This window comes from Terrapene carolina, unplaced genomic scaffold, assembly GCF_002925995.2.
Source record: "Terrapene carolina triunguis isolate 2854851 unplaced genomic scaffold, T_m_triunguis-2.0 Scaffold21, whole genome shotgun sequence".
NCBI classification, from domain to species: Eukaryota; Metazoa; Chordata; order Testudines; family Emydidae; genus Terrapene; species Terrapene triunguis.
Genome location: NW_020664372.1, coordinates 42,267,590 through 42,278,460, shown reverse-complemented (window position 1 = coordinate 42,278,460; position 10,871 = coordinate 42,267,590). Strand labels below are relative to the sequence as shown.

The 10,871-nt window shown below is 47.0% G+C and overlaps 1 protein-coding gene across 1 annotated transcript in view; it reads left to right on the top strand.

The window, feature by feature from the left end:
• The window catches only part of EIF5B (eukaryotic translation initiation factor 5B), a 66,810-nt gene extending 56,323 nt beyond the window's left edge, over positions 1-10,487 (top strand). The window contains exons 19-24 of the mRNA XM_024213538.1: positions 1,851-1,982; positions 2,090-2,166; positions 2,297-2,461; positions 7,877-8,015; positions 8,694-8,855; positions 9,724-10,487. Coding sequence (XP_024069306.1) covers positions 1,851-1,982; positions 2,090-2,166; positions 2,297-2,461; positions 7,877-8,015; positions 8,694-8,855; positions 9,724-9,831 — 783 coding nt within the window. The 3' untranslated portion in view covers positions 9,832-10,487. The remainder of the gene's footprint in view (positions 1-1,850; positions 1,983-2,089; positions 2,167-2,296; positions 2,462-7,876; positions 8,016-8,693; positions 8,856-9,723) is intronic.
• The last annotated feature ends 384 nt before the right edge of the window (positions 10,488-10,871 follow it).

Below are 10,871 nucleotides of genomic sequence, written 5' to 3'. Positions count from 1 at the left end.
AGGAGCTGGTAGGGGGACATGCCGCTGCTTCCGGAAGCTGTGGGGGTGGCACCTGCGGATGGGGCAGCGTGCAGAGCTGCCGGGGCAGTGTGCACAGCTGCCTGGCCGCGCCTCCATGTAGGAGCCAGATGGGGGGACATGCCACTGCTTCTGGGAGCTGCTTGAGGTAAGCATTGCCCAGAGCCTGCACCCCAACCACCTCCTGTGCCCCAATCCCCTGCCCCAACCCTGATCCCCCAGAGCCCGCACCCCCAGCCCGAGCCGTCCTGTGGCCACTCCTGACCGAGCTACCAAGTGTCCCGCACTATCCAGGGCCCAGCCCCACAGTGGCATCAGTACGAACAGTTGATGGCTTTTTGAATACTGGGACCAGCTCCAAACTTGTACTGGGCCCCAAAAGAGGCATCGGTTTCAAAATGAAGCTGGTCCCAGGCCAGCAGATGCAGACAGTGGCATAGTCTGTATCAGTACCAAGGATTCAATCCATGTCAACGATATGCTCAGTTTCAGCAGGAAACTGCCACCAAACCCAGGAGAGCTGAGTACTCAGCAAATGATGCCACTGCAGTTGTATGATCCTGAATAATCAGTGAAACAGAGACAGGCAGGCACAGCAAATCTGCTGCCTGATAGGCAGTCAGAGTGGAAACTGACAGTGCTGACGTCTCTGCCAAGGGTACCTGTCTCAAAGGGTGCCCCCGAGGTCATACTGGAGTCAACGGTACAGATTCATCCTGATCCCACCTCAGTACCGGAGATTGGGTCCTGCTCTGTCCTGCATACCGGGAGACTCCTAGTGCCAGTCGGTACTTCTCTTAGGTGGAGCAGATGATCACCTTGACCTCTGAAACAACCACAATCTGTTTTGTGGTTTCTTTTTCTCAGGGGTCCCGATGAAGGGGAGCAGTCCCCTTTTTTTTTTTTTTTTTTCCTGGGTGAGTACTCCAAGCTCGGTCTAGAAGCACCAGTCCATACTGGCTGCAGCACTCTTTGAGGGGCCTGATTCTCCACAGCAGTCCCGCATCGAGGCAGGCCTCATTGCCTGCTTGAGAAGGTGCTGTTTTAATCCTAAATCTCTAGCTACCTGTGTCCTCGTTTTAAAGGACTCACATATAGAGCATCTTTCTTTAAAGTGCCCTTCCCCAAGACACAATACATTTCTGGTGTGGGGATCATTATTGGGGATAGCTGCCCCATGCAACGGGCAATATTTAAACCCTGATGAGGGCATCCCACGGGGAGACACTACCTAACTGCTTACTATTACTGACTAATTAAGGGTACTAACTATAACTATATACAAAGATGATGCAAAACGCAGTGAAGGAAAGCGCACACTAAGGGTTCAGACTCCAGCTGCAGGTGATGAAAAGGAACTGGGGGGGGGGTTGGGGCAGTGTTGCCCTCAAATAGTCATGGGAGGGCTTATGAGGGGAGGGAAGCAAGCACTGCCCCTAAGGGTACTGCTAGGGTGTGCTGGGTGTGCACACACCTGAGTGGAATACATGTCTGCAACCACTTGAAGATAAGCTCTTTCAATAATAATAATAATAATGCAAAACCTACCTTTTTGCAAAATCTTCAAGTGATTTGGTAGGACTTCATGGTCCAGAGATTCTTCTAGCTATATTGGAGGGGGAGAAGAAACTTCTCTGTATACTGACAGAAACATCAGTTAATTTAGCCATGGAGTGGTGGAGCAGAGGGCCAATTATATAAGTTGGCACATGGTGTCGAGATACCATATTGATGGGTGCATTATAAGACCGTGGATGGATAGAGGAGTTTTGAAGCTTAGCAGGTTATTGTAGTTTGATAAGATTGCTAAAACTTGCTTTTTCTTTTTAAAGGATGAGTTAATACATGAACTGAAGCAAACGCTGAACGCTATCAAGTTGGAAGAGAAAGGTGTTTATGTCCAGGCCTCTACGTTAGGCTCTTTGGAGGCACTATTAGAATTTCTTAAGACATCAGAAGTGCCAGTAAGTACTTGATACAACGAAAACATTAGAAAGTTATGGTCTGAAATACTCTATGTTCATCTAACTGAAGAAGAGCAGGATAGTCATTTATCGCTTTTTCCCCACAGTATGCTGGAATTAACATAGGTCCTGTCCATAAAAAGGATGTTATGAAGGCATCAGTTATGCTGGAACATGATCCTCAGTAAGTAACTTATTCTTATGCTGCTGTGTGCTCATTACAACATATGGAAAAGTTTCCAACTGTTACTTGTTCTGTAGGCTACTTCACAGCTGATTTTATTTATTTATTTATTTTATTTTTAAACTTGCAGGTATGCAGTAATTCTGGCATTTGATGTGAGGATTGAACGAGATGCCCAGGAAATGGCCGATAGTTTAGGAGTTCGAATTTTTAGTGCAGAAATAATTTATCACTTATTTGACGCCTTTACAAAATACAGGCAAGACTACAAAAAACAGAAACAGGAAGAGTTCAAGTAAGTGAGAGTTGTCCTTATTTGGAGGCTTTCAAACTTGTGTAATACCTAATGAAATGAAAAGCATACATTGAATGCATATTTCTGTTAAGCATGGAGTTCTTGTGAAGTTCTAGCGGGGTTTTTAATTTATTTTTTATTGGAATCTCAAGAATTCTACAGTCCCAGCACAGAGCAATGAAACTTCTTTTTCACTCGGAAGCAGATTTACTAGGACTCTTCCCGTTACAAAACCACCATAATAAAATCTAGTCTGAAGTGAATGTATAAAATGGAGCTGCTTCTTCGAGTAGTGTCCCTATGGGTGCTCCATTGTAGGTGTGCTTGCATCTCTGAGCTGCTGATCGGTGAACTTCATTAGCAGTGTCCATTAGGCCCGCACGTGTGCTGTCTTTCCTCATGCTGCGACATGAGGCTAGTTAGTGCGCATGGGCTAACCTCCCCCACCCCAGTCTTTCTCAGCTGCCCCTGGCTAGAGATGGTGCCATTAGCAGTCCGTTAAGGCTATTGTTCTCTTGTTCCACATAGTTCTAGTTAGTTAGCCTCCTAGTTCTAGTTGTAGTTTTTTCTTTCTCCTCCTTTCTTATTCTCTATTCCCACTCCCCCATGACTGTTTTTCTTCCCGCCTTTTTTCCCTGCCGGAGATCCTTCTCCTCAATGGGGTATGCTTGGTTCACTAGGCTTCAAGTGCCGCACCTGTAAAGAGGCGATCCCAGTTGTTGAAAAGTGCACTCAGTGCATTCACTGCCTCAGGGAAGGCCACATACAGCAGAAGTGTAGTCTTTGCCAACACTTCCATCCAGGATTCTGCAAAGACAGAGCGCTCCTCCAGAAGATCATCTTCCTGGAGGCAGCTCTGCGATAGCAGTCGCGTGGTAGACATGAGTCTTCCCGCAATCTCACACATCTAAGGGATGTGGGTTGAAGAAACAGGCTGCGGACCCCACTCACAAGTCGTCCAAGAAGAGAGTGGGAAGTCCCGTTAGTGAGCCCTGAGATGGCCGTAAGTGGTGATCATCTCACTCGGCATCTTCGGCACTGCTGGCACCGAGACCATCTCAGTCCAGCAGCCAGGCCTCTCAACAACCAATGGCAACTGGTACCACTGCCAGGCCCATGGATCCGATGGGCATGTTACTGAAGGACAAGAGTAAATGTTCTAAAAAGACTCTCCTGGTACGTGAGTCCACTTTGGTACCACCAGCGACAGCTCACATGGCACCTGAAAGACAGGTGCGGACAAGGTCTCTACCCCCCCCCATCCTGGCACCACCACCGATGCCAGAATGATTGGTACCAGCAGAATCCCGTCATTCCAGAGACCTCTGCGTGCCAGATGCACTCAAGCCTCCGCCTCAGTACCGAGACCTCTGCACCGTGCTTCTACCAAACACAGGAAGTATTCCTGCTGCCGTGCCATGCCGCTTCGCTCTTAGCGAGGATTCAGACAGTGAGCCAGAGGAGGTAGTGTCACAATACTCCTCCCAAGTTCCATATGGTGCTCACTACCAACAGGCACACCCGCTCTGCCGCAGCATCCAGGGTTTTGGAACTGCCTCAAGAGATAAGAGGAGCAGGAAGCCAGTACTGAGGGCATTTATCTAAACGGCCTCACGACACAAGGCAAATGGTCACCCATGGAGATGTCCCTTCACATCAATCTCCTCAAGCCAGCAGCTGTCAGGAACACCTGCACCCATTTCCTCCTGGTGATCGCAGGATCACACACAAAGATCCTAACGGACAACATAGCCTCTATGTACTATATCAATCAGCAGGGGAGAGCCAAGTGGCTATCCCTAAGCGCAGAGGCAATGAAGTTATGGAATGGGTCCATTTTCCACAATGTTACACTTTCTGTGGCTTACCTCTCAGGCACACAAAACTTGATAGCGGACAGTCTCAGTTGCAAATTCCCACACAACCATGATGGGGAGATACACCCAATAGTACTTCACGACCTATCCAGATGATGAAGACGATTCACAGACCTGTTCGCCACTTACCTGAACAAGAAAGGTCCACGCTACTGCTCCATTTCCTGGGTGTTGCTCTCCTCCCTCTTTCCCTCTGTTTCCCCTACTGTTGAAGGTCCCGCTGAAAATAAAAAGGAGCAGAGCCCTCATGATTTTGATTGCTCCTACTTGGCTGAGGTAAACCTGGTACCCCATCTGTCAGAGCTCATGATATGCCTGCCAATCTCCCTCCCAACCATTCTGCACCTCCTCTCAGAACAAATCTCCCCAACTTTTTCACATAAACTAGACTATGCTTTGACCCTTAAATCAGGATTATCCCAAATCTCTCTTAGGGTCCATCTAGCAGCTCGAACAACCTTCCACCAACCTGTAGAGGGGTACTCCAGTGCTGTCACACCCAACCACTAAAAGATTCCTCAAGGATATAAATAATAAACCTCTTCCCTCAACCTTGATTTTCTATCCCCATGTGGGTCCTAAACCTGGTACTGGAAGTTCTTACTAGGCCTCCCTTTGAACCCCTGGCTATCTGTTCACAGACGTACCTATCTATGAAAACGCCCTTCCTGGTAGCGATTACCTTGGCCAGGAGAATAGGAGAGAGAGCAGCTCTGGTGGCGCATCCTCCCTACATGGTATTTTTTCCAGACAAGGTTACGCTCAGGCCGCATCCAAAATTCATTCCTAAGGTAACCTCTTCTTTTCACATGAATCAACTGATCCACCTTCCAGTCTTCTACCCCAAGCCTCACCAAGACAACAGGGAGGCTATACTACATACCATAGATGTCAAGGTATAAGGCCAGAGCTCTGCTGAAAGGACAAGGGTTTACAGGCAGTCCCCGATCCATGGCAGAAAGATCCAAGGGCTCAGCAATATCAGCCCAAAAGCTCTCTAAGGGGGTCTTGAATTGCATCAGACAGTGTTACCAAATTCGCAACATGATCCTTCCATGCCCTGTTCATACACATGCAACAAAGTCTGTCGTCTTCTCATTTGTTGCCTTCTTCAATGATGTCCCTATCTCAGAGCCCTGTAGAGCCGTGACATGGGCGTCAGTCCACACTTTCGCAGAACACTATGCAGTCACTGGGGACAACACCTCCGATGCCATCTTTGACTCCACAATTCTGTCATCTGTAACTGACCCGACTCTGAAGTCCCGGCCCTCCAGAAGGGGTACAGCTCGGGAGTCACCTACAGTGAAGCACTCAGAGTGACAGTACCTATGCACGCTGACTAGCCTCGTGATGCAGCACTAGAAGAGACAGTGCAATGTGCGGCCCTAACGGACACTGCTATTGAAGTTCTCCAATCAGCAGCACAGGGAAGCAAGCATGCCTACAGTGGAGCACCCACAGGGACACGCATCTCGAAGAACCATTGTTACTGCACAAGGAGAGTAACGTTGTCGTCTTACTCAGATCTGCTGTGGGTTTACTCCTGGGGAAATTCTGCACCACTGCGGGTGTGCAGAATCTTGTCCCACACAGATTTCTTTGCTTCCCTGAAGAAAAATGACTTTCTGATGGGGAAGCAAAGGGAAGCCGCAAGAGCGGTCATGCTCTCCTTCCCAGCAGTGCGGGCATGTCATTTCGGGTGCCCAGAGCAGCTGACAGAGAGGTAAATCACTGCGGGAAGAGGGCTGAGGATGCCCCAGCCGGTGCCAGGTCAGACCCACCCGGATCCAACCCCTGTGCATTTGAACCGCCCCAGCCCACACTACTGAGCCTTGCCCCCTGCACCTGAGGCCCCCCCCCCCCACCCTGGCGAGCGCCACCCCTGCACCCGGAGCCCCCCTGCACCTGGCCCTCCCCAGCCCCACCCCGCATGGTGCATCATATTCTGCACTGGGCTCAGCTGCTAGTCCTGACTGGGCTGGGGGAGGAGCGCACTTCCCTTGCATAGAGCGCCTGGGACCAGGTTTGGGTCCGCCCCCCCCCCAGAACCCCCCCCTGGCCCCCCCCCCCCCCCCCCCTTTCCTGCCCCCATCACTCCTCAGACACAGGGGGAGGGATCACTGTATGGGGAGCTGCTCCCCTGTCTGCCCAACCCCCCTGCATCCAGACCCCCAATCCGCCCAACACCCCTTCATCCGTTCCCCTAACTCTGCCTCCAGACCACTACCCCACTGAGCCCCAATCAGCTGCACCGAGACACCCACCAAGCCCCAGCACTTGGACCCCCCTCGCTGAGCCACCCAGACCCCCCCCCCCCCCTGCCCCCCAACCACCTTCACCTGGACCTCCCTGCAGAATCCCATTGCCCCTGCAGCTGGAACCCCCCAACAAGCCCCTGTGCATCCAGATCCCCCACTGAGCCGCCCGCACTCAGGTTGCCCCACACAGAACCCTCTCAACCCACACCTGGATCCCCCACACTAAGCCCTACCACACTTGGATCCTGTTGGGCTGAGCCTGCCTGCCCCACACCTGGTGCGCCTGTCGTGGGGCTGCTAACCCTGGTGAGTTGCTTCACCTGCGACTCCTGAGGGGATTCTGCACCAAAAAATTAAAAATTCTGCAAATTTTATTTGTCAATAAATGTGGCAGCTCCAGCATGGCAGTGGGTAGTACAGGCCAATGGCTGCATGGAGGTGGGAGATCACAATGCAACACGGGCACACGGACCTCTGGGGCAGGCCCAGCCAGTGCACTGTGTCCGGGTGTAGCCTCACCACCGAGTCCATGTCCCAGAAGGGGAGGGAGCTGCAGGGTGATCTCCCACCTCCATGCAGAATTCCCTCAGGAATATGGGGTTTTGGAATCCTTTCTGCTTGCTCAGTGACAAAAACAATTTAACTATTCTTTTTGGTTACTCTTGCAGATTCAGGAAAGCAATGCCTGAGCGAGCTGGATTTTTTTCTTGCACATTTTATGCACTTGTTAACCAAGTTCCAGTTTGTGACTATTTCTGACTTTGGTTAAACAAATATGGCCCCATCCAAAGCTTGTAGAGGTGAACTGAGGGCAGCATTTTACGTGCAGAATCCATATTGCTGGTGTTGTGCAAACAAGCAAGAACCCAGCTTGCCTCTCAGATCTCAAATTGAGATTGCAGGGCTAGCTGTTAAAAAGATGGGATTTTTTTATTTGTATAATGAGTAAATTTCTGGGGGTCATTGTGACAAACATGAGACCCTTGCAATGTTATTTCTATTTTTTTTTTTTTGAGAACTGCATTTTAATCGATATTCTTATAATTACTTTCATTTGTTCTTAATTGGTTGTTGAAGCTAGTCAAAATAAAGCTCACACAAGCTACTCTCCTGTATGATCTGCTTCAACTAGAATGGTTCAGAATTTGTTCACATTCAGTGAATATTCTCCTCTAAAATAATTAAATGTGTCTAAAGTGTGTATGTGTGGGAGAAGGTCCAAACATAACAGCATTATATACATTATTTCAAAATGCCTCTTCGCTGTCATTTCTTAGGCATATAGCAGTATTTCCTTGCAAGATGAAAATACTCCCTCAGTTTATTTTCAACTCTCGTGACCCAATAGTGATGGGTGTAGTGGTGGAAGCAGGCCAGGTGAAGCAGGGGACTCTCATGTGTGTACCTAGCAAAAATGTAAGTAAGCGTTCTCATTTTTCTACTATGAGCATAAGAGTTTTGGCCTGATGAAGTTGGCAGGACAACATTCAGTTCCCTCAAAAGCTGCTATATATGCATCCCAAAAGGACAGAATCTCTGTAGGAGCTGCTCTCTCCCCTAAAATGAGCCTTTTTTCTAGGATAGGCCAGTGTTGGAGGATGGCCTGGAGTGAACATATGTGCCTATGCTGGATGACGTAACCTTGGGTTGTAGCAGAGAAAACAAACAGCATGAGGCTAAGCAGCAGGTTGAGAGAGGCCGCATTACTAGAGCCCTCCCCCAGCACAGTTCCTGTGGTGCAGCACTACATTGTAGTGATCAAAACTGAGTTCGTGCCAGCTAGCAGCAGGAGGAAGTAAACTCACCTTTTTAAAAAAATGTAACTAAGTTACATCTTCCAAGTCAGTTTTAAAATTAGGTTTTTGATACTTCAAGAGTTCTAGAGGTGAATGTAAATGTGTATGTGTTGCTCTCTCATTGTAGTAAAACTCTGAGATAGCTACTGGAGGGACATATGACAGTAGCAGTCTTGAAAGTAAATTTTCTATTTTCTATGCATCTGTGAGAAGCCCCAGAATGGTGGTGGGATTTGGGGGAAGCCGTGTGGACAGAAGTTCCTTTGGGATGTGTAACAGCTTCTATGTTGTGTTACAGTTTGTTGAAATTGGAATAGTTACAAGTATTGAGGTGAACCACAAACAAGTGGATGTTGCAAAAAAAGGCCAAGAAGTCTGTGTGAAAATAGAACCTATTCCTGGTGAATCACCTAAAATGTATGGACGACACTTTGAAGCAACAGATATCCTAGTCAGTAAGGTAAAAATTTCCTAGCAGAGACTTGCACTTTTTTAAGGCTGGTGGCGTGTTGGTAACTTGGCTTGAAGTGGAGGTTGAATGTGAAAGCCTGAGGAATTCTAAAATTCTCAGCACTGGACCCCCATGCTAGTGGGGCACACTGACTGATTGCATGGCACGTGTAGTACAGCTCAGCTTCTCGCAGAAATCTGGATTTCCTGACTGACATTAGTGGCACTGACGTTGACTCTTGCAGTAGTACTATTAAGAATGCAAACTTGCATCACCAAAGGAATGAAACACTAACTAAATACATCTTGCATCATCCTTCCTTCTGAGACAGAGGAAATAAGTTAGCTAAGCGCAAAGGACTGTAGGGGAGAGGCCCATATGTTCAGTGTGGTGAATGAATGCATACAGTGTTCTGTAGTGCATCACTTTCTATGTACAGCTTTGCCCAGTTAGCACTCTGGACAGAACTGCCAGGATGTTCAATACTTGCCGCTGAAGTTTGTCTGTTTTTGTAGGGGGGCAAGGTATAAACACTGATCATTAATTTACTCTGATCTCAGATTTTTAAAACTACTTCATTTATTTTACAGTAAGTACGAAGCCCCATTGTTTTAGGCACTGTGCAAACATAGTGAGACAGTCTTTGCCCCAAAGAACTTACAATCTAGACAAGATAGGCAAAGGATGGGAGGGGAAACTGAGGCAAAGTGGATTGCCCAGGTAGACACCAGGTCGGGGCAAAGTTGGTATTAGAACCCTGATTTCCTCACACCTAGCCTGGTGCCCTATTCTCTAGACCACACTACCTTAAATATTTTGGGGAATAATTTCATTAAAACACTTGTGTTTCTAATATTTATATGTTTTGTACTTGCAGATTAGTCGTCAGTCCATTGATGCCCTGAAGAACTGGTTCAGAGATGAAATGCAGAAGTCTGACTGGCAGCTTATTGTAGAACTGAAGAAAGTGTTTGAAATAATTTAGGCTTTTTTTTTTTTTTTATTTAATGGGCAGGCTTGAATATTACTCACTATTCCTTTTTTAAAAACCACCAACAAAGTCAGAGTATTGAAGAGACTGTTGGACTTATGTTTGGGAGGAAAATATGTGGATAAAATGTTTTCCATGAGAAACCAAGAAACTTACACTGGTTTGACAGTGGTCAATTTACATGTCCCCACGGTTCCACTGTGCCTGTTCACCTCTCCCACGGCCCTTCCCTTTTAGTGGCTGCTGTTTTAAAGTTTGCCCTTCCCCACTCCCCTAATCAACAAATAAATAAAAATTGAATTTTTATTACAGAACTAAAACTTTCACTTTTATATTGATATCAGTACTGCAGTATTTGATTAACTAAGCTTTTGCAGACTTTGGTTCTCGGACATGTTTGATGTAAGAAATATTTCTTTATTTATGCATACCTCTCTCCCCTTGATTTGCCCCCCCCCTTCTTCTGCTTTGTGCCTATAGGAATTTTTTTAAAATAGAAAATTAGGTAATCATATATTTCTGTATTTGCTTTGTGTGAAACAATGATGTAAAGCATAGTTGGCCACCTTTAATTGCTTGTACAGTTCATGAAAGTCAACTTAATCTGTAATCATTACAAAGCAGAGCCACAAATAAAGGAAATGGACACAGCCCTTTTGTTATAATTTGTTTCAATAAATAAAGCATCTGTTGATGGGCTGTTCTGTAAAAGTGAAGTTTACATCTGTAGTACCAACAGATAAGGTAACAGAATTTTACAGGTCCATCATTTTAAAGAAGGAAACCACCAAATATATCTCTCTTGCGGTGCTGCCAGCCCCCACCCACAAAGAAAAAAAATCGCTGTCAAATAAAATGTTCCTGGTTTAGGTTTGATATTAAAAGCACCACACCATCTGCCGTAATGCCAGAAGAGCTCTGGTAGAAATAAGTTTGGGTAGAAATTCTGTTTTCTTGCCATTATTCAGAATGGTGCTAAGTAGGCATAACAACATGTCCTGATAGGCAGACAAAGCAAATGTGTGCTTTATCTC